At 40.1% G+C, this 22712-nt stretch overlaps 2 protein-coding genes across 2 annotated transcripts; both read right to left on the bottom strand.

Annotated features, from left to right (window-relative positions):
• Positions 1 to 10255: 10255 nt before the first annotated feature.
• Positions 10256 to 18766, bottom strand: LOC143372257 (protein obstructor-E). The gene is made up of 5 exons (XM_076818311.1): positions 18278 to 18766; positions 15153 to 15347; positions 12126 to 12310; positions 10503 to 10735; positions 10256 to 10398 (listed from the first exon to the last, which is right to left on the bottom strand). Exons 1-5 carry the CDS (start codon positions 18324 to 18326, stop codon positions 10362 to 10364), a joined length of 699 nt encoding a protein of 232 aa, XP_076674426.1. The 5' UTR covers positions 18327 to 18766; the 3' UTR covers positions 10256 to 10361.
• A 1119-nt stretch (positions 18767 to 19885) lies between these two features.
• Cpap3-b (cuticular protein analogous to peritrophins 3-B) lies at positions 19886 to 22663 on the bottom strand. Its single transcript, XM_076818304.1, has 4 exons — positions 22360 to 22663; positions 20684 to 21010; positions 20211 to 20607; positions 19886 to 20072 (listed from the first exon to the last, which is right to left on the bottom strand). Exons 1-4 carry the CDS (start codon positions 22394 to 22396, stop codon positions 19955 to 19957), a joined length of 879 nt encoding a protein of 292 aa, XP_076674419.1. The 5' UTR covers positions 22397 to 22663; the 3' UTR covers positions 19886 to 19954.
• Positions 22664 to 22712: the final 49 nt, after the last annotated feature.

Here is a 22712-nt window from a genome sequence, read left to right as displayed (position 1 = left end):
CCAAGGTCATGAACAAGGAGGTCCTCTCAATCTCCCATCTGAAACAATGGAAGAAGGTATGCGAGGCATCATCGACCTGGTTGCAATCGAACCAGCAAGAAGGAGACTCCGCTCTTCCTATATTATATAAATAACTTCTAAACCCAGACCTAACCCAGAACTAACCCAGACCTAACCCAGACTTACCCCAGCCTTTTTTTATTTTTTTCCACCCAACCGCCCCTCCCCCGCATTTGACCGATCCAGAAACGCTCAAAAGCATTAAAACTAACAGACCGGCCAGGTGACTAAGCACGCGGGGGCCTCAAGGTGGGGTCGAAGCCCGATGAGTTCAAAAGAACTCCCAATAAATAAAAACATACACCAGTACACTGAATACCGGGACAACAACACACATACACACATAAGCACATAGTGAGCGTACCAGCCGCCACTGCACAACCAAACATCGTGGCCACTCAGAGAGACGGTACCGAAGAACCGTCCCCGAGGGCCACGACACAACAAACGCGGAAATCTCGCCGTCAACCATCACACACACCCCGCCCAGAAGGTAAGTATACACATAACTCCTTCTTCCAGATGCGGGAATCTACATTAAGGTCCAGAGCAAGATCAGGAGAATATTCTCCTTGAACTGCACATAGGGACCCTACTAAAATCATACGTGTCTTAACAGTGGCAACACTGTTCTATCACACCGGCAGCGCAGACACCGCAGATCCCTCACAGAGTAAAATTCAGAATTTTCCTATATACATATTACCAAACTAATAGTAGCGTCCGAGAGACCAGATTTAAGGGTCATCCTCATCGCTGTCCACCAAATCCATCCGAAAATCACCACTTTCCTCATTAAACAAAGCGCGAAGTGGGCCCCCGTCTCAAGAAGACGCTCAAAGCCCTGTTTACGGGTGATGACCTCCCTACAGAAATGCCTGAACGCCATCCACTTCTGAGGATCGGTGAGCGCTTTGCGCATAACCTCCTCCACCTGCACGCCCAACGTTGGATATATCCGCATATACGGCATCTCTAAAAAACTAACCCAGAACTAACCCAGACCTAACCCCGATTGCAGCCTACAACGAATCACAATGTAAAACTGGACAAATCCACTTCTGTTAAAAAATGTTTTTTGTCACAAATATTGCCTGATTTATTATAACAGATTGAACCTTAAATTTGCATGTATCGAAAATGAAGAAATATGGACCTCGCCAGTTTTGCCAACAAGCGAGCGATACCCGTAATTACTGGAACACTTATTTATTTGCCGCAGTGCAAAGCCCTCGATTTACAACTGAAGTCATGCTTGCGCGCGCATATTTGGCCAGCGTTGTTGGTTGAAAATTGCCGCGCGCAAATAATTGTATGGATATCCATATTAATACGCGACGTTATTTACTCCGCGCGTTTCTGCAGCGGCGTCGCGCGCGATACAGCCAGAGCCAAGATGTCTGCGCTTTTACGACTGATTCTCACCTTCTATTGCCGCTGTCACCGTCGTTCTGCCCCTCGTAAAATTAACCGCAAGGCTAGCCCTGCCGGCAACACTGAGCAGCGGAGATAAGCGCGACTAATTACTTCGGTGGCGTCTTAGAATCCCGTCGCAGACGAGCCGGCGAACTTCCCAAAATATTCGTCGAACAATACCGAAATCGCTGTAATACCGGATAATCGGTACCAACCGGCGGCGATCCTACAGTCGCGCGGTATTACCACGAGCAATTTTATAAACAGCGATGCCTGTTAGTGGCGTCCCCTAATTCCTATGTAAAAGCAATAGGACTCGCCGCAATGGAGCCGAATACCGTCGGAGTATTCTGCAGATTGTTCTTACCTCGCTAATTAGCATAACGCTGAGTCCTTGATTATCATAACGTGATCGTTGTGCACCGCGGCAACGCGATTCGCACTGGCGAAAAGTAGTTCGCAGGTACACGGTACAAGGCGAAACTAGCACCGCATGGGAATCGGTAGATACACCAATGTTCGCAATTAGGATAAATTGGGGACAGTCGGCTCACCCAATATAAAATGGCTATTGAAAGATTTAAAGTAATACTGGTATTATTTATTTTATCGGAATAGACACGATATGTTCAGAATTTTATGCTGATTCAGAAAACTGGTCGGTATTTGCTTTAAGGGTTGGTTACCCTCAAAATTTTCGAAAATTGGTTTTTAGGATGTTTGCATTTTACGCTAGCTATATATTTTCTACGTATTTTAAGCGCAACCGGGGCCCGACATTCTAAAAAATTAAGGAATTACAGTAAAAAATGTACGAGCCTGCACATGAGATCGGGTAACGATGTCCAACTTTAAACGCGATTTCCCAGAGACTACGTTTCCCAAAACGGTGGACATAAAATCTCGAAAACCTCGAATGAAAATTTACAGGGGGTTGCAGGAAACTATTCCCCTCCATGTACTGGGAGCACAGTTTCAATAGAAAATCTTAGAAAAAAGATCAAAAATATTTTTCCTACTAAAAAAGGAAAAAATCAGAAACATCAACATAAAAATTGTATTAATTTGTTTAACAAAATTTTGCTTCCTGCACGAGATGGATACTGTCTTACAGATTATAAAAATGCCTTTACTTTGTGTTTCAGGTAATTCACCTGTCCGGAATCGTGTTCACCATCAAACGGTGCATCGCGTACATGCTCTCACATTTATATTTATAACTTTTTTTCCTATAAATATATTTTAAATTTTCTTTTTGTGCATTAAAGTCAACGAAGTGACGCTTAAAAATTAAAACAAAATTTTTCTCTATATTCATTTATTACTTCAGAATGTGCGTTTGAAGAAGGGCCTGATTTTAGGCTGTTGAGGGTAACCTACCCCCTTAAGGGGTCATGCCGGTTAGCGCGTTGATAAATTCAGCGATTTTCGGAATTTTATTGCGACAAAAATAGTTATAGTAATGGAATAGAACTTTTTTCTATTTATTAAACTACATTTCTACAGTAAATAAAAAATATAAAAGTAATAAAATTATTGCTTTTAAAATGCCTTTGAAAGCCGATTTCAGCTGTTAGACTTATCTGAACCCAAAAATCCTATCAGACTCTTGATCAATATGACTGTCTCTATCGCTCGGACTATAATAAGTGATTTTTCTTAAAAATTAGCAAAATGGCAGGCAAAGTGCACGAAAAATGTTTTCACGGTTTTTTTCTTTTGCTATTTTCGATTTTAAAAGTAGGTTAGCCTCAATGAAAATATTTGGTTGTAGTCCCTGCGAGAGTCATAGGTGTGCAGAATAATCAGCAAAATTTATAAAGCAATCGATTCGATAGATTTTGAGATTTTATCTTCACAATGTGAAAAAATGACGCTTCGAGAAAAACGCGTTCAAAATTTTCATCTATGTAGGCCGAGCCTCTGCACTCCCTACAAAATGCCTCTGTAGAAGCTAAAATAATCGGATTTTTTCTATGGAAATTGAACAGTACATTCGTGAGAATGTGTACTTTCGAAAAATGTTTACATATAAAAATCGATTTTTTCAACCCGTCTAACCGGAATGCAAACCCCTTGAGACAATATTTGCTGAAAATCGGGTTGAAAACTGAAGTCATGACATCTGACCATCTCTCCTAAGGTGCTGTGCAGGAGTCATGGTTCCCGTCTTTAGGAAAGATGACCCACGTAATCATTCGTGCAAAAATAACAAAGAAGAAAGCAAAGTTATTTGCAACTACAGATTTATTGAAATTTTATTTGTTTACGCTAAACGATTAAAAAGCATGTCAAACAAAAAGAGAACTCCCTACTGGCGGTTAGCAAAGCAAATGAATACAAAAGTGAATAAATAAAATAAATAAACGAAAATAATGAAAAAATAATGAAAAAAATAATCCCTCGTCAAATATTGTAGATTTAACTGATAGAATAAGATTTTAGAAAGTGAGTCATCTCTCACCCACAATTTGAAAGTAAACCATCTATCCTAATCATAACTACACCGTCTCTCCTTTCTGCAAGGAAAGATGGCTCTCTCATTAACATTGAAAGGAAAGGTTACTATGGCCAAATACTTTCGCTGTTGAAACTTTATGAATACGTAGGGAATTTCCTCCTGATTACAACGGAATTTTTGTTTGCTGCCCAAATTCACTCTCAGGGGGTGTAACTAACCCCCTGAAAATCCGGTTATTATCCGATTTTGTGTTATAACTCCTGAACTGTAAAATAATTTTTTTACCAAATATGCTAGATCTAATTAAAAGAAGTAACTTTTGTCTTGAAACTCTTTTTCTATCTCTTACAGTTCGCGAGTTACAACACAAAATCGAAAAATAGCCGAATTTTCAGGGGCTAATCTCTCCCCGTCGAGTGAATTTGGGCAGCAAACAAAAATTGCGCTGTAACCAGGAGGGAATCCCCTAAATATTCACAAAGTTTCAGAATTTTTACTTTATTATGATTCTCCTACAAACAAAACTAGGGTAGCTGTCTCAATTACTGCCAGCGTCCCTATTACTTCCACTTTATTTATTTTAACTACTGTATAACAATAATTAAAAGAACAGTCCAATTTAATAATAAACTCTTTCGCACACTATTCCTTATACGTCGCGTCTTTACGCAGCAAAATAAATCAAGTAGCAGTAATAGGGATGTCTACCCTAAGTCTTCAGATAATAATGAAAAGGAGAAGAAACGTGGAAGCAACGGTTACAGTAAATTTTCTCCTTACAGTTGTTACTTAACGCAGCATTGAATCAATCAGGATTGAAACGAAGCTGCACCCGATGGCTTTAAAAATGTAAGGAAGCAATCGCGCGATAGTTCCACGGAGGAGCCAGGAACGTAAACACAAAGAAAAATCACGTGACGTGTTCCAGATTAGCGAACGTTCCCGTACTTTATCCCGCGGCTAGGGGCGGGGGAAAATTGACGAAGGGAAAGAAGTTCCACGAGGAACCTGAGAGATCGAGCCAATCGCTCACCTGTTCCAGCAATCGCACACCTGTAAGCGGAGCTTCTACTGCTAAACCAATCGTCTCGTACGTATCGTTGTTTGGCCAGTTTACGAGCTCTTGCACTCCACGGGTATCGATTACCGATCGGTTCGGCTACCACTTCCTTCTAATACTAAAAAATGGACCGAAGACTTTCCGCAAGCCCCGGCGAAAGCCCCGAGCCAGCGCGGGAGGATCCTTGATGGCGGAGCACAGCAGGGAAGCAACTTTCGAGAAAGAATGCTCGAAAACTTTCAGCGTGTTTTCCGCGAAGGGCCTCCGAAAGGACGAACGGAATATCGAACGGCTCCTTTGCTCCTCCATCGTGCCCCTTATTGCATAATTAACTGCTTATTTCTCTGCGAGGATTGTCATTTTCGTAGCAACTTCTAATGCCGCGGATTTCATTTCTGCAGCTGTTCGCTCGTTTAATCATCCTCGAGTCCGCGTTTGCAAAAGACCAAAAGAAGGGGTGACGAAGCGTTGGGCGACGTGGTAGGAAGCAAAAGGCCCCCCACTAGGACGTTTCAAAAGCAATTTGCATGTCCCATTGACCTTCCTGGGCTCTGATAGTTCTCCCATTGGTGTAAGTTTGTCCTTCAAAGCGCTCCTAATACTGCATCCACGCTATACAGTCACCACTGCGCTCCTCTGTACTCCCTTGAATATCGCCCTAATGGTAGTACGAGTGTGTAACTGAACACTATGCGTGTATTTGACATTCCTTATGCAATCGAATCTCGAATAATCATACATTCCACTTCCCAGGTATTGACTAATTATGGAGACTGCTAATGAAATACCTCCGACTTCGTTTCGCGTGTCAGATTAAGAAAATTGTGACACAAATGATCAGAGGGTGTGGCTCTTCAGTATTTACTCTTGGCGAAATTTGTTTTCAAGAACTTCTTCGCGGCACACCCCCACCCCTCCGCAGAATAGTTCCAAATAATAAAAAAAATCTGGGTAAAGGTGCCCCTGGGCTCTTGAACATTTACATAATTATTTAACAACTCGCAAAGTCGATTTTATTTAATATCCTCCAAGTTATTGATTAAATAAAAAAATATGTCAAACAAAAGTTGTAGATTCAGACAAGGAGCATCTTTTATGTTGTATTACTTTTTCTCGTGTGACAAACGGTTTTCGAGAAAAGTCCGAAAAACTATAAAAAATTTGTTCTCTATTTTCAGGAAATATTCATGACGCTGAAAATATGGGAAAAATGTTATCCTTTTGGCATATCTCGCTATACGCTGCGCCTTAAATGTTAAAGAATAATCTTCGAAGATAAAAATCACATTTTTTCTTCGCCTTCATAAATAAAAAGTGTTCGAGAAGGATTTAAACTTTAAAAATATGAAAAATTAAAATTTTGTTTGTAGTCTTTCGGACTTTCTTCGAAAACCGTTTGTCGCACGAGAAAAAGTAATAGAACATAAAAGATTCCCCTTGTCTGGATCTGCAACTTTTGTTTGACATATTTTTCATCCAATCGGGCTCAAACTTAACAGAGATTTTTTTTTATTATTTGGAACTATTCTGGGGAGGTGCCTCGAAAAAAATTCAAAAGTCGAAAATAAGAGCCACCCTAGTGTACAGCTAGTATAGCAGTGTTTCCTAACTTTTTTTGAGTCGCGATCCCTTTTTAAAATACTCGAATAACCCGCGAAACCCTCCCCATACACTGCAAAGTAAAACACAATAAAAATATGTTTTTCAAAATGTAATTCTAACTTAATAATTAAAATAAATAGGTGGCAAAAATCTCCAACTAAAAGTAGCCGTGACGACCCTCCAGAAAACACTTTGTGACCCACAGGTTGGGAATCACTGTAGTACAGGGTGTCCTTAAATATTTAACAAGCTGAACGTAAAATTCTACTTCGAATTAAATTAAATATTCCCCATGAAGAACAGGATAAAATAATCTGTTCAAGAAAATTATTAAGTTATGTAATTAAACGCAAAATTTCTCGCAACCGAAAAAAAATATAAACAGGTACAGTGAATATCTGTTTTATGAATGTAATCATTTAATTTTGTTAGTGCAAACAGCAATTTCGTTTCTGTTATCAAAAGGTTTAATTTCAATCGAGTGTGCAACAATAAGAAAAGATTTTGCTATTTGAATAAAATCTGCAGCTTTTGCATATTGTCGTTAATAGATATTCTCGAACGAGATATGTTTCGTAACAATTTCAGTAACTAATCAAGGATCGTCAGCGTATTTACGGATTTCCGGTGCCCGACTTGATTGCGATTAGACTTTAACCCTGGCAGGCTGGCAGTGCCGAGAGTTTCTGCTTCCCTTTCGATGTACACGGTACTTTAAGGTACTCTTACAATCAGGACAGATTCAACTGATCCTCGCTACGAGCAAGAAATTTCAGGTTAGATTGAATCGCGTATAAATGAATGCTGCAATTACACACAAACACACGGTGTAATCAGGAGACTGTTCGGAAAGTTTAGATTGGTCATACCAGTCTCTACATTCTACTTGCGATTATTACAAGTATCTCTAGCAGTTCGCAAGCCACAGGAAAACTAGAGCTATATACATAGCCGTGTGAATCCCGATAACAGAGAGACAGAGATAGTGGGGGGTGAAAAGCTTGTTAGTGAATTGCTGAAGTAGGTTTTGAGATTTTTTCAAATGGCAATAAGAGGGTGATGAATTAATGGAAACTATAATTTGTGAGTTAAACTTAAGAGGGTAGTTCCATTTAGCGTGCCTTCCTTGGGCTATTTTTCAGGATTTAATGTAAAAAAGATTGTAAGACCAAGACGTTTTAAATTTCTATCATATAGAATATAGATACTTTTGCTCCAAAACAGTAGAGACAATTTTTTGTGTAAATATTTCGAGTAGGTATTTGTAAAGTTATTTATTTACTTGCAAGGGAAGTTCGGCAACTCGAAATTGCAAAAAAATCTGAAACTTTGCAGAAATGTAGCTCAAGTGGTGCTAATAACGTAACTATTTTTGGATTCGTCGATAAAACGATCCTAAAGGTGAAATCGCCCCCTCAAAGAATTTGCGAGTTTTTATATTATTGTGGATATCTGCGAAGCCGTAAAAGATATCGGGAAAAAAATTCAAATCAAAGTTCTATGGCTTTTGATATCCTACAATATGGTGATGCAGAATTGTCGAAAAAATGGGTGTGGAGATAAATTTTGAAAATAATATTTTTCGCAAATTCTTTAACAACACTTTATAGGACCTAGAAAAACCATAGAACTCTGAATTTAACTTCTTTTTTATATCTTTTACAGTTTCACCCTTATCTTTTAAGTGTTTTCACCCTTAGGACCGTTTTATTATCAAATAAAAAAATATTTACGATGTTAGCATCACATGAGCTACATTTCTGCAAAGTTTCAGATTTTTTGAATTTTTTACTACAGGCAGATCCGAGAAAATCTTAATTTGAAATAAGTCTGGCTGTCATCCCTGTAAAAGTAAAACGAAGAAGATGTAATTTAACAAAATAGCGAGCTATTTAATAAAACTATTGCTAATACTATTTCAAAAATCGATTTAATTATGGTAGGCGCAATAGACAGGTACTTATTATTATATGTGTGTAAAATTGGTTGCTTATTTTCTGCCGGCGAATTTGTTAATTACAACTGGACAAACCCCAGACAAATTAAGCGTTTTATCTTATGAAGTTGGTAACGTATACCCTACAAGCGAAATGCTGGAGATCTACATGACCGATTGTTCTGGACCGAAGAAGTAATTGAGGCCGCTAGTGCACAATGAATATTGCATACGAATATTGATGAATGTTCTTGCAGGATAAAACAGAATATTAGTTCAAACACTGTTCTTAAGAATATCAATGTCATTGCACGCTAACAGTTGTATGCATATTTGTGAAATTTTGCCCCAAAAGGTTGCTAGAAATGGAGGATGCCTCGAAATAAGTAGTAGAATTTGAAAGTAGATGCCCGTTAATGAGAAAATGTAGAATAAAATTTCGTTGCAAAAGTCTCCGTTTCCAGGATAAACGATTTTGTAAACTTGTTATAAGCTTGTAAGTTCTCGACTAGCTACCACCATTTCTCTATTATGCATCTATGCAAACAGTATAAAGTTGCAAACTAGTATACTTCGAGGAAATACAGCTGAATAATTTATCTTCTTACTTTGTTAATAAACAAATCATGCGTAATAATCATCAATGGAGATCAACAACCTTTATTAACGTAGTTTTTGTTTAGAATTTTGTAAGCGTTTGAGTGCTTTCTTCTTTCAATTAGACTGTTTCAGCATTTTCGTTGAACAAATTTTTTTTATTAAAAATTGTCACCTTTTCACATCCCGTACATGTGCAAGAAATATCACTAATATAAGCCACTAAACTCAGTTAAGTATGTTTACACACTACCAAGTACCTACTACTATTATTTTTAAAATCAATTTTTTGGAAATCGAAGGCTGGTGGAACTAAAAATTTAATTTACATTTTACATCTATTTTTCCGCGAGGGATTATTTTGTATCGAATTTGAGGCATTCTGTGTAATAATACAATATACTAAAATACTTTTTTTTATAATTATTAGTATAAATTTAAAGGAAATATTAAAAAAAAGTAATTAGCTACTATTATTATTGCTGCCATTATTTTCTACTCTATAATATGAAAATTAAAAAGAACTTATTAAACATACCAATACTGTAACTTAATGTCATTCGATGATAAATTAAATCAGTCGAGGATTAAATTTCGAAACATTCTGAACAAAAAAGCGTTTTATTACGTAAGATTACATCATATAATTCTCTGCATGAGATATCTGGTCTCACGATGTGAAAAATGGAAAATTCTGCCTATGTGGACTAGAACCAACTATTACGAGTGGAAAATAAACTATAACATTATCAGACGTGTCTGTAAAAAATACATTAATACGAAAGTGGTCTGCGCCTGTTGCTGGATCGAAGAACAAAAAATAGAAAAACGTCGAGGTGAAAGTTTCTGTCGATTCGCTTGGTCGATTGCGAAAAAAAGTCGAAGCTTTTCTATATCTTTATACAAACGTAAAATCATCAACTTATCGTTAGCAACACCTCCAAAATAATATTTTTAACAACGATACTACAATGCGAATCTATAAAATCGTTCATTGCAACACCCTAAGTCCTAAATAATGATTGCAAAATACTAGTAAAATCATCGGAATCGGGACAGGAGCAAAATAAAGTTTCACCGATTGCCATGAGTAAGGTAAAATAGGATTTATTATTTACGAGCATTCAAATACCTAACGCACACATAATTACACACTAAACGAGGATGATACGATTTTAAGATGATATCAGGATCCCGATGCGGGACATTGTATAAATGTCGTAGACCTTTCATGGTTTCTTGTCGTCGTCCTTGTACCAATCCTCACTGCAACAAAAACGAAATAATTTTTTTCTTTTCATTTTTCAAAGAACCCCGGTTTCATTTCAATTGCTGTAAAAAGTGAAGGCAGTTTTATTCGCTGCGCTTACCAGCCGGGAACATTTTCAGGCGCGTCGCATCTTTGTTGCTCCTCGTTATAAACAGTACCATCGCTGCACCCTTGTTCGCGCGGCGTCACGCCATTCAGGCAGACATAGAATTTTTGGCAATCATCTGGGTGAGCGAACTTTGGATGATCTACAGCCATCCCTCTGGTATCCACCTGACTTTCCTTCGGACACTCGAAGCCATCCTTCAACTTCTTATCCACTACTCCGCATCCCTAGACGGACCAAAATTGTCACATACACTCAAAAATGCTACAATTGCTAATATCATTCGCAGTCCGCGAATGTGAAAGGGTCTAAACACCGGGTAAACATAGGGAAAACCACCCCCCCCCCCCTCACTTAACACCAATTTTAAGTGTTTATGCATACAAATAATGCTCTTTGCCTAAAAAAACACTGAGAGTGTCACCCGTCCAGAATTGTCGGAACACGTTCTGGACGAGAAGAGAGTTGTTTCTTGCCCCTTTCGCCTCCAACGTAACCTAAACCCACCCTAAGAGGCCGGCCGGTTACGCCGCAATGGAGTACTTTTACTGTTGTGCGGAGCGGGTTAGGTCTGGGTTTGAAGGATCGAGGAGGAAAAGAAGAGCGTTTTTTTCTCTCTTGGGACCGTCAGCCAGACTCGTCAGAAGGGCTACAGCTGACGGGCCCTACCCTAGACACACACGGGGACACAAGAGGACGTAATTTGGAACTTGTATATATATGAAATGAGATTGGGAGTTAGGACTAGCGAGAAGATTAGCCCTCTGGTGGCGCTCGCTGACACTAAGTCGCGATACCGTGGTGGGGCCGGGACGTCACAGAGAGAAATTTCAGATCTCTACACCGTCTCGTTAGTGTGCTATGGGGAGAACAACCCTTACCACTTTCTTTCTCAACAACTACTTAAGACTTAAGATTTTCCCCAAAATTGTAGGTGCCGTCTAAAATCGAGAGACTTTCGGATATGTATGCATAACTTCCGAAAAACAATAGTTTTTTAACTGAAACTTTTTTTTAAGTAGTTCATAATACTATGTAAAGCTAGTAAAAAAACGGGAAATCTTCCTAAAGCCGTTGACTTGTAAAAAAATCCATAAAACATACGCATTTTCCGAGGGTTCAATCGGGTATACCCCCTTAAGTAGTTGTTGAGGAAAAAATGGTAGAGTTTAGGGTTGTTATCCCCATGTCACCCTAACGAGACCCCTCTAGAGATCTGAAGTTTCTCTCAGTGTTTTTTTTAGGCCAAGAGTATTTGGTATACATAAATACTAAAATTGGTGCTGGGTCCGTTTTCCCCATGCTTACCCGGCTAGAGCCTTTGCAATGGACGGTAAATTATTATGTCCCATAAAGCGATAACTTTTGACGATATCCTGTTCCGTACAAGCGCTCGCAGATAGCGTTAATTAGTCAATTTGCACACTGATAATTACTACCCGCCCGATTGATCAATTATTCGAGGGAACGTAATTGGTGTGATTACAAAGCTATTAATGCGGGAAGCGTCTAAATCGAGCGGCGCCGATGACAAACTAATATTAAATCGCGACGGTACGAATTGTGCGGCTGAAAGATCGAGCGTCGATTTATCGTTACGTGTAAGGTGACATTTACTTCGCGACCAGCGCTGTCCGGCCAGACGCAAGTGCCACTGTATTCGTCGAAATGCAATCCAGTGGTGCACGTGATCTCGATGGCCTCGCCGTCGATGCAGTTGTAAAAGATGTTACAGACGGATGGATCTGGATGAGCGAAGAAGCCGTTTCTTCGTGGACACTTCTTCGTCGGTTGTGGTGGCTCTGTGAACGTCAAGACGTGTCAGGAATTAACCCTTCGTGTGACTGTTACGGGGTCCATTCTGACCCATAATGCAAGTTTCATTTGCGCGTATCATAGACAAGCTTCTGTATTAAATTTAAATCTGGTCACGATCTAGGAATTGTTATTTATATTTAAGGGAAGTTTGCGCCTTGTTGGGCCGAAAAATAGGTAATTCTTTGTGAATTTTTTCTACAGAAACGGTTCGACAAATTAATTTGAGGTTTGGCAGGCTGTTTCATTGTGTCTTGAGCTATTGTTCTGAATTTTTGTGTGACAGTGAAACAAAAACATGGCAGATACAAAAAGAGCGTTGAAAAATAATCGGGTGGTCCTGGCGTTGACGAAAAGTACTGTAAGGTTTATCCGAAACACAAAAGAGGAAAGAGATTCTTAATCTATATGAATGTGGCTGTCGATGGTAGTAGATTTATTGATAAATATAAATAAATATTAAAATGGCAGTCTTTTGAAGAAGGTGAAGCGTCTTGATTTGAGTCGGAAGTAGGTTTTGCCGCAAAATCGGGAAAACTTCTTTAAATAAAAAAGGAACGGTAACAGATACGGCAATAAATATACTACAACCGATGGCCACGTTCATATAGATTAAGTATCTCTTTTCTTTTTCGTGTTTCGGATAAACCTTACAGTACTTTTCGTCAACGCGAGGAACACTCGATTATTTTTTAATGCTCTTTTTGTATCTGCCATGTTTTTTTTTTCATTGACACACAAAAATTCAGAACAATAGTTCAAGATACAATAAAACAACCTGCCAAACCTCAAATTAATTTGTCGAACCGTTTTTGTAGAAAAAAATCACAATGAATTACCTATTTTTAGGCCCAACAAGGCGCAAACCACCCTTAAGGGGTCGCCCTACTTTGACGGCCTGAAATGGAGCGCGATATTTGGGATTTTTTTAACAGAAACCTTCAAATTATATTAATTGAAAACTGTATGCCTATATTTGTACATATTTAGGCAACATTTTAAAATAAATTAATTAAAAAAACAGTACCTAACACTTTAAACGCGTTTTTCTCAAAACGAAGTTTTTCAAATTTGTTAGCATAATATCTCATAAATAAACCAATCACCCGATTTACTTCAAACTTGGTATATATCTTCATTACATGTCCCATTCTCGTTGGTACCAAAACTAAGTCGGTTTTTGCAAAATTAGACTTGCGCGACTTAAAAAACCAGCGAATTTTTTTGCAGAAATCGATGTCTGTTTTAGACGCTGCCATTTTTTATTTACTTTTCAATATTTCTCATTTAATCTAGTTCAGACGATAGCCACGCTCATACAAATTACACAAATTTTTAAATTTTCTATTTCAGACAAATACAACGGCTGGTTTTATGCTAACCATGCGCATATGATTTTTGTAAGGCGCTCTATTTGAAGCACTATAACTCCGGATATAACCACTATTTTTGCATACAAACTTTTTTCTCATATTCTCTAAAGATTGAGAAATAAAACCACAAAGCTGGAAGTAAATCTATGTAATGGTTTTGTTTTAAAAAATTCCCAAAGTTCGCATCATTTTTCGTCCGTCAGGGTAGAGAGACCCCTTAACAAAGTGTTATTTGTATAAGTGGATTATAATATATATAAAATAGGTAACAGCACTTTCGCTGCCAATCGTCATCGTATCCTGTATGTCAAGGACATCGACCGCAAAAAGCGAATGACATCGTGTAACGTGTCAGACTCGGGGACCTCGATTTTACTTCAACATCTGATACAAGCATTTGTTGCGAGAAACATGAAAAACGATCAAATTCTCAAGGATCACATTTCCTTACTTTTCCATGGATGAGCTAAATGTACTAATTCCCGGACACTTAAGGGTCTTAAGGAATAACGAGAAAATTTTCTCCTACTTTAATTCATTAAACCATCATGAAATAAAAAATGTTGTTGAAACGTGGAAGATAACACAATATTATACTATTAGAAACTGAAAAAATTGAGATATTATAATACACGTATTTATTAATGAAAATACGAAAGTATGCAGATGTTCCAGTAAGCGGGGAACCTAAAAATATACTGGTACGTTAAACAATCTCTTGTACCAGTAAATAAACTTATACTTCTTTAAAAAAAATATAATTTTCTTGCCAGTTTAGCCATTTAAACTAAATTTAAATCTATTTACTATTATATTACTGTATTATTATAATATTTAAATAAGAAATGCGGTCAATGTTTCCTTAACAAATGAGCGGTGTGTCTTAACAGAAGCTTAAGAAACTTCTCCAAATCTGCTATGCGTACGAAGTGTGTTGCAAAATAATTATTTCTACATAAAGACTTTCAATTTTCTATAATAATGATGTTAATTAAAATTGCTAAATACTTACGCATTATGATACTAATTTTTGCTTTTAATTACATTAAAAATTAAGCTTCAAAGTAAATAAAATTCGCGTTAGTGTTGAGGTGCTCTGACAAGGCCGAGCACTGGTACATTTACGTTAAATCTGTTACTCGCATGGACTCGGTAAATCATACGATTTTTATTACTTTGCAATTCGAGTGTGCTTCTTAGGCGCGCCAAGAATTATATTAATAATACATACCGATATGAATAAACCTTGCGAAAGTGGCAGAATTCGTTGCTCGTGAAATTGAATGAATTTATTAATCTTGGAATCACTATGCCATATTTTCTCCTGATTCAAAGTTCTTTGCTTAATAAATAATCGCAACACCACTAAGCAAATGATCTCTGGTGAATTAACGAGCCAACAAGTTAGGGTGCAACGGCGTAATACAGTGCAGAGTGAAAATTATGATGATCTTACGTAGCTCAAGACGATCGCCGCAGTCCACGTTGAACACATGGTCGCATTTGTTCACCTTACGGTTCAATGGATCGAACACAAGCCCGTCTGGACACAGTTTCTCCGTTGCAGCGCCGTCATTGCACGCGTAGTACTTGTCGCACTGTTTTGGATCCTCGTACTGGCCGTCTTTATTTGGGCAATTGTATGCACCATCTACAACATCAAAGTAGTTTCACAAGCTTCAGTATTTATTACTTTCCAATTTCACTGATTAATATACTTTTATTAACAGCTTGACTGCTGTGCTATACAGTGGCGGACGAAAGAAAGTTTACAACTTTTAAAACCGCATAACTTTTTTAGAATTGGTCCAAACGACATGGGTTTTTTTGAGAAGCTAGAAGGATTAATTTGCTAAGTGACGTGTTTCGTCGTTTTGAAAAAAATGCAATTGGTCGGAATAGAAAAAAAAATAGTAAAAGCCGTTTTTTAAACCTTTTTATGGGTCTGTATTGAAAATTAAAAAAAAACTGATTTCGGGAATTTGCGCGATTCTCGACCTCATTCTGCGATCTTTAAGCGTTTACAGCTCAGAGAAATGTTAACCGATTTTCATTAAATTTTAAGCGTGTATACAACTTACTTCAATCTACAAATGGTTTTTTTTTTAATTTTCATTACATGGCTCACAAAAAAAGTTTTAAAAAAACGATATTTACTATTTTTTACTATTCCGACCAATTGCATTTTTTCAAAACGACAAAACACGTCACTTAGCAAACTAATCCTTCAAGCTTCTCAGAACAAAACTCCTGTCGTTTGAACCAATTCTAAAAAAGTTATGTGATTTTAAAAGTTGCAGACTTTCTTTCGTCCGCCACTGTATTTCACCACAGCTTCTAACAGCATGCATGATCCTAGTTTTAAAAATAACCTATTTTTAATCAACCTGTTAATGAATCTTACGGGTAGGTACTTACAAGGGGACGCAAAATTGTGGGTTTATAGAGTAACTCAAGATAAGATCGACGGTACGTTTCATTTGTGCTCACTCGCCCTTTAAGAGTGTGAAAACTAACCTCAAAATCATATAGGCACTCCCACTTTTTCGCGTATAACTCCTAAAGTACAAGAGACAGAAAAAAATGTTTCAAACGAAAGTTGAATGCTGCAATAAGCGCTGCAAACTTGCGTTAACGAAATTTTGAAAAAAGTAATTTTTCAGCAGGGGAATTTTTTTTTAAACTCTTTTCGAAATTCTGATAACGCATGTTTGCAGCGCTTATTGTGCCATTAAACTTTTGTTCGGAATATTTTTTTCTGTCACTCGTACTTCAGGAGTTACACGCGAAAGAGTGCAAGTGCATATCCAGTGAAATAGTTGACTTTGATGTTAGGTTTCACACCCTTAAAGCGCGATGGGGCACGCATAAAACGGACCGTTGTTCTTGTCATGAGTCACTCTATAAACCCACAAAGTTGCGTTCCAATCGGTGAGTTCAGGTTCGCGGCGTTCCTTTGCTAATCATTTCCGACGATCATTATTGGGCGAATTCCCGTGAATTTCATTAGGTTAGGTTTCCTTATACGCGACTGGACGCATCGTCAAGAATTTAAAACTCGATTTTCTCGAAAACGAAGCGCGATATCAAAAAATTGTATTCCTTTTTCTCGACTTATTTCCTAGTCATAAGTCGAAAAGAAAGAGCAACTTTTTTTCATATCGCGCTTCATTTTCGAGAAAATCTACTTTGAAATTCTTGACGATGGCCCAGTCGCGTACGGGAGAACCTAGCTTAATGAAAATCACGGGCAATTTGGACGTAAATGGAATTCGCCCGTTAATAACTCTTATTAATATCATTCAGATCTGTGTAAATTAATTTCATTCGGGGCCATGCAAATAAGGCTACCCCCGCACCTGTATAGGCGACGTGGTGTCGGTGTTAAACAACAAGGTCAGTTGGGGTGTTTATTTCAAAACGTATATATTTATGAGGATTTACGTAATCGAATTCGCAGAATTCTATTCTTCAGATGCGTAATAAAGCAGCGGCAAATTTCACCGACCGTTCACGCTCGAAATGTTTGCTTCGCTTTGGAACAGTCGAGAGTAAGAATGGAGAAAAAGCGTGGAATGGATTTCACGAATTTCTCCGTGTTACACGCGGCGTTTACTTTGCAAGATATACCGGAAATCAATGCCACGCTTCAAGAGGCATATAAAGTAGCCAGGCGAGTAGCGCGATAGCAAATGCGAGGTGGTCGAACCCGCCCAACTTCTCCACCTATTCCTTGAATCCATGGCCGATCGGCATTGTTTTGTTTCTTTATGCAATTTATCGGCTCTGCGTGTGTACAGGGACGATAACCGCGGCAGATACTTATGCAACGTTCTCAGCAGCAGATCTGACATTTATACTTTAGAAAGTTTTAGCCCGACTGTCTCTCTTGTGCCCTCTCCGGGCGAAATGAATACCTTCGGAGCGTGCGCAGCAGAGATACCCGAGCGATTTTACTCTTTGCAGGATGGGCAACGGGTTTCAGATATTTTAGTTATGAAATTTTACCGGTTTCGCGCGACGATTACGATACCGGAAATTCTACCGCGTTTTAGACGCTGTACCTCTGGCCGCGCTAAGAAATCGGGAGAAAGTCCGAGGTCTGTTCCAGCGAAACCGTTCTTTTTCTCCTCGGCAATTAGCATGCGCCGCTTTTGCTTTCGATGGAAAAAAGTGGAATACAAATTATGGAAACCTGGTGCTCTCTAGTAGGTTACTATCGTCCATTTAAAAACAAAAAAAAACAGGTAGTTTCGCAGTGGAAATTAGTGGAAAAAATTATTGAGTACTTGAAGATATTCTTACGTACGAAATTAAAGCAGCTTCATTTAAATCGTTAATCATAAGGCATTTCGAAGGCAATTACAAAGCGATTTTATTAACTCCAGATGTCACTTCATTTTTTACGATCAATACTACTGCAAATGTGAAATTTGAACTTTTAAATTTCGATGTATTTAATTCACGTTAAGTGTAATTGTAATTGCAGTGGTAGTATTCAATATTGTTGAGCCTTCGTCAAATTTCTAACTACGAAGTCTTCATTTATTACAGCAAAATTATTAACAATAAGATACTTACGTGTCGCAGCCACCAGAGCCAACAGCGTTACAAGGGACGCCCTCATCATCTTTGTCGTCTGATCTCTGGTCTTTATTAGACAGAAGTAGAGTCACGCAGCCCAACGAGGATTACCCTGGTCACTGATCACTAAGAGGCAATCGGACGGTGAAATTATATATATATTTTTTTTTCGATCTCCCCTTTGAAATGCTGTCTCCGTCGCGAAACACTGCAGCTCGACAGCAACTGACGACAGGGTATACCCCATTGGTCCCCACTACGTCCAATATTTCTTCCCCACTTTCGCCAGGTTCTCATCGATGGATAACCGTCTAGAATCAAGATTGATCGAAGGTACCACACGCCTTTACCCTTCTTTCTCTCTTCTCGGCACGGCTACCGTTGTTCATCTTCCTCCTCTCCCTCGCGGCGCACTCTCACTTCGCCGTCCTTCGCTGTTCTTTGCGGAAAAATTAAGATTGCCACGATCCTCGCGAATCAACGCGTTGCATTCTTCGAGCGTTTCGAAACGAAGGTAACCGTAGGGCTACGAAACAATACGTTCACTTTCACACGTGTCCTTTTCACCGTTTCTTACCAATCTGCTCGATCGGCAAATGAATTTTGACAGCGATGCTTCTTATCTGGAACTGTGATTTCCTTTTTCTCTCGTTAATGTAACAGAGTTCTGTATCCCCTCGCCATGCTCCCTTTCCCCCTCCCCCAATCTTTTGCAGTGGGGTGTCGCGCGTTTCCAAATTCTTTATTTTCATATTGCAATATAAATATTACGATATCAGTGAAGAAGCGAGTTTTGAATGTAAGTTCAATCTTGTGTCACGATTAATTGATATTAAGTGATACGGATGTAAGTTTACCTTTATTCGTCGCGGCAGTTACTGCAAATGTAAGTTTTGCTCGCGCGCCACTCACAGCGAGACATTATTTTCGCATTAGATCGGCTTTGATATAATTACGAAACATATGTTTTTCGATAAGACTTTCATTGTGTTACATAAAATTGCTCCGAGTCGATAATTGCGAAAGCGAGACTAATTGAGTTTATTATCTTGAAAGCATCGGGCTGCTGACCCACTGTTCGATCCAGCAGATTTCGGAAGCGTTTCCCGTGAAATGCGAAGAACTTTCAGGCTTCGATCACTTTCACTGTTCGCGGGAATATCGCACGCGATTTGAATTCATTACTGAGCCATGAAATGGAGACTACTCGTAGCAACGCTATCGGTGGCAAGTAAATTATGCTGATAAAGCTCACTTGACCTTGATGCTTTCTAAATAAAAAGGACCAAATTTCAAAATGCCCAAAGAAAAATTCTGGATGATATAATACTTGCTGGCAATCGCGTGAACATAATGCTCGTAACAATTTTCGAATGTTTTCTATTCTGCTTTCCACATGTCTGTGGTATCGATGGACATCGATCTAGACGGTGGAAAACTTTCACCCGAGTTTTATCGACGAAATCGTAAAGTCATTCGCGACTACGTTCCACTGTATCCTCTACATTAAATCCCAGAACCGTTCCCTACCTGGTCATTTCAAACTCTGTAGATTCAGTAATCCCATTAGTTCGCTATAAGGAGCAAGTGGTTGTATTAAAAATGTTTTATTCCTCGGGTGGTGTTTAATAAGTCAATGGGAATTAAAATCTACACATGAATTTAGCCTTAATTCTACGTCGTCTTGGGCCTTTTTCTTCTGCTAGGCCCGCCAGTGGGTTTCGGTTTCGGCGGCGGATTTTCTAAAGCATCCAGCTCCTCATCAGTCAACTGTCCTTTGTACCACTCCTTGCTGAAATTTCAGAGGACATATGAGATCAAATATTCCCACGAATTCTAACAGGAGCGTACAATACTATTACTTTTCATTATACACGTTTGAAATGTTTGATTGAAACTTCTAGTACCATCAACACGTTATTTAACATACCATTCGGGTATTCTCCTGGCCCAGTCACACTTGCCAGTGCGCTCATCGAAGGCCTGCCCCAGTTTGCAGCCACTTCTCCTCGGTATCTCACCGTTCACGCAAACGTAAAAGTACTGGCAGTCCTCTGTGTCAGGGTAGCGAGGGTGGGTGGCGGCGGTGGCGTCGTCGACTTTGGGGCAAGTGAAGTTGAAGAGTTCCCTGGAGCCGCAGCCCTTCTTCTGCGCCTCGTCTGGCCAATTGCAGATGCCAGTCTTCTCCGAAAAGACTAGACCGTCCGGGCAAGTGATCATGTTGAACTTCCCTTCGACGCAGTAGTAGAAGGTGTTGCATATTCGGGGGTCTTCGTGGGCGAAGTAGCCGTGCATCCTTGGACAGTGGGGGGACGGCTGCGGCTTCTCTGTAATTGAGTTCGCATCAGTCTGCTTGTCTACTAATAAAAGAACAACACCCCCAGCAGCCGCGAGGTTCCTTACGCAATTTCAGCCTTTTCGAGCAGTCGATCCCGAAAGGCAGGTCGCACTTCTCGTGTTGCGGGCTGAAGTCGTTGAACACCAGCCCATCTGGGCACAGTTTCGCGTTCGACTTGCCATCCCGGCAGTCGTGATACTTGTCGCACTGCTCCGCGTCAGGGAAATAACCATTCGGTTCCGGGCACAGGTCCGAGAGTTCCTCCTCGTCCTCGTACTCCTCCTGCTCCTCTGACGCAGTCTGCTGCTGCTTCTTCTGCAACGCCGGCGAAGCTACTTTCCGGCGACTCTGCTCGGCCGCCTCCTGCTTTCTCGTCAAGGCGGCCACGGCGCCTGCAACATGGCCGAGTTAGCGCAACGTAGCACCAAGAACATCGTCGCATACTGCCCCGATTCAAAGAGGAATCACGTCAGTGGTTTCTTTGTCGAGGAACCGCACGCATGTTTTCGAGATAGGCTAGGCTCCTTTCTCGAGGGGGGGCGTGGTTGTACAATGCGGATGCACACGCGTCAGCGGGCAGGAATGACAAACGAATGGAAGAAAAAGGAAAAAGTCGACAGGGCAGGGAATAAAAAAGCGGCGAGTGGCGCGAGAGGGTCAACTGGTCGGGGTATTTTCAAGGCGGCGCGACGTCTTGCGTCCCTGAATAAAACGCCGGCCGCACGTAAACGCCGGTCGACCTCGCCAGCGGAAGAAAGCGAGAAAGTGGCCGACTGCCGTGCCTCTGATCAGGCAGAACTTAAATGTCGTTTAATCGCTGGAACCTGTTAACTTTCCAACACTCTATATAGATCTCGACTGATTTTTGAGATCCCCCTTCCTCGGGTAGGCGTGCCAGGCGGCGTGAAAATCGCCGCGAGACAGTACCTATCAGCGGAGATCAGCAGAGCTCGCTGTTTTGTGACTAATTGAGCCGCCATTAAGCGAGTGAAACACGGGCAGCGGCGCAAATATCAGAGCCTGATGAAATTTGAAACAGGTAAACCTTGGGACACGAAGACGCTACTCTCCAGGGGATATAAACTGTCCGCGATAAACATTTCCATCGTTCGAAAGTGAATCGAATTAAACGAACACCTTCCCCGTGTAAAATCCATTCTTCGAATTACTAGCGAGCACGTGGGCTGGTGAAATTTACACTTTCTATAGAAACGTAAGGAGAGCTGATTTCTCAATAACAAACGGTGGCGCAATTCTTTTTGTCATCGGATAGGGACAGCTTGGCCTACGTAGAATCGCATTGTACCGCATTGTCTCCATATTGCGTGCACGTTCGTAACTGACGTGTATTTCAGTCGACCGAAAGTTGACGGAAACGTTTCCACAATAAAGTGAAGCTCGCGACGGCTAATGCAACGTGTCAAAGTAATTGGGACCACCACGGTGAGGAATGGAACGGTAACTGCATTTGCATCCTCGTTACGAGAAGTAAAACAATACCCCGATTAAAGGTCATTTTGCCACCCATTGTTCTTCCTCTACCATTCGAAGCACCTTGTTTGCTATTCACGTTTAAAACAGTTAGCCCGGCGTGGTTTTTCTCTCGACGATCGCCGAGTGTATAGTGCGGTTATAAGACGAGAAAGAAAGCTTGAGTGTGTGTGGACGTAATTGCAAAGTGAGGTGTAGCGACGACGTCTTTTTGTGAGCGGTAGAATTATGATTTCATGGAGTTACTCACCGAGGCAGATCAGCAGGCAAAATACCTCCGTCTTCATCCTGGCGGAGGGCAGGAGGGACTGGAAGAAAATGAGGTGTTTTCGTGATCTTTTTCAGAATCGAGTCACGGTTCTTCGAACGTGAAGGAATTGATGACTAGAGACCACTGGGCCCCATCGAGAGGGTCCCAGGGCCTTATATGCATCCCCCACTTTTCCATCGACGAGGTTACAACACTCGACGAACGCGTAGAGCCGAAGGAGAACCATTGCTCTTCTGCATACCCGCGTCGGACGAGTGCTTTGTTCGGGATGCACCGAGCTAACTGTACACCGAGGGAAATAGCCGATGCTCCGAGCATTTTCGGGCGTAACC

Source organism: Andrena cerasifolii, chromosome 8, assembly GCF_050908995.1.
Source record: "Andrena cerasifolii isolate SP2316 chromosome 8, iyAndCera1_principal, whole genome shotgun sequence".
NCBI classification, from domain to species: domain Eukaryota; kingdom Metazoa; phylum Arthropoda; class Insecta; order Hymenoptera; family Andrenidae; genus Andrena; species Andrena cerasifolii.
This window is presented reverse-complemented; position numbering and strand designations above follow the sequence as displayed.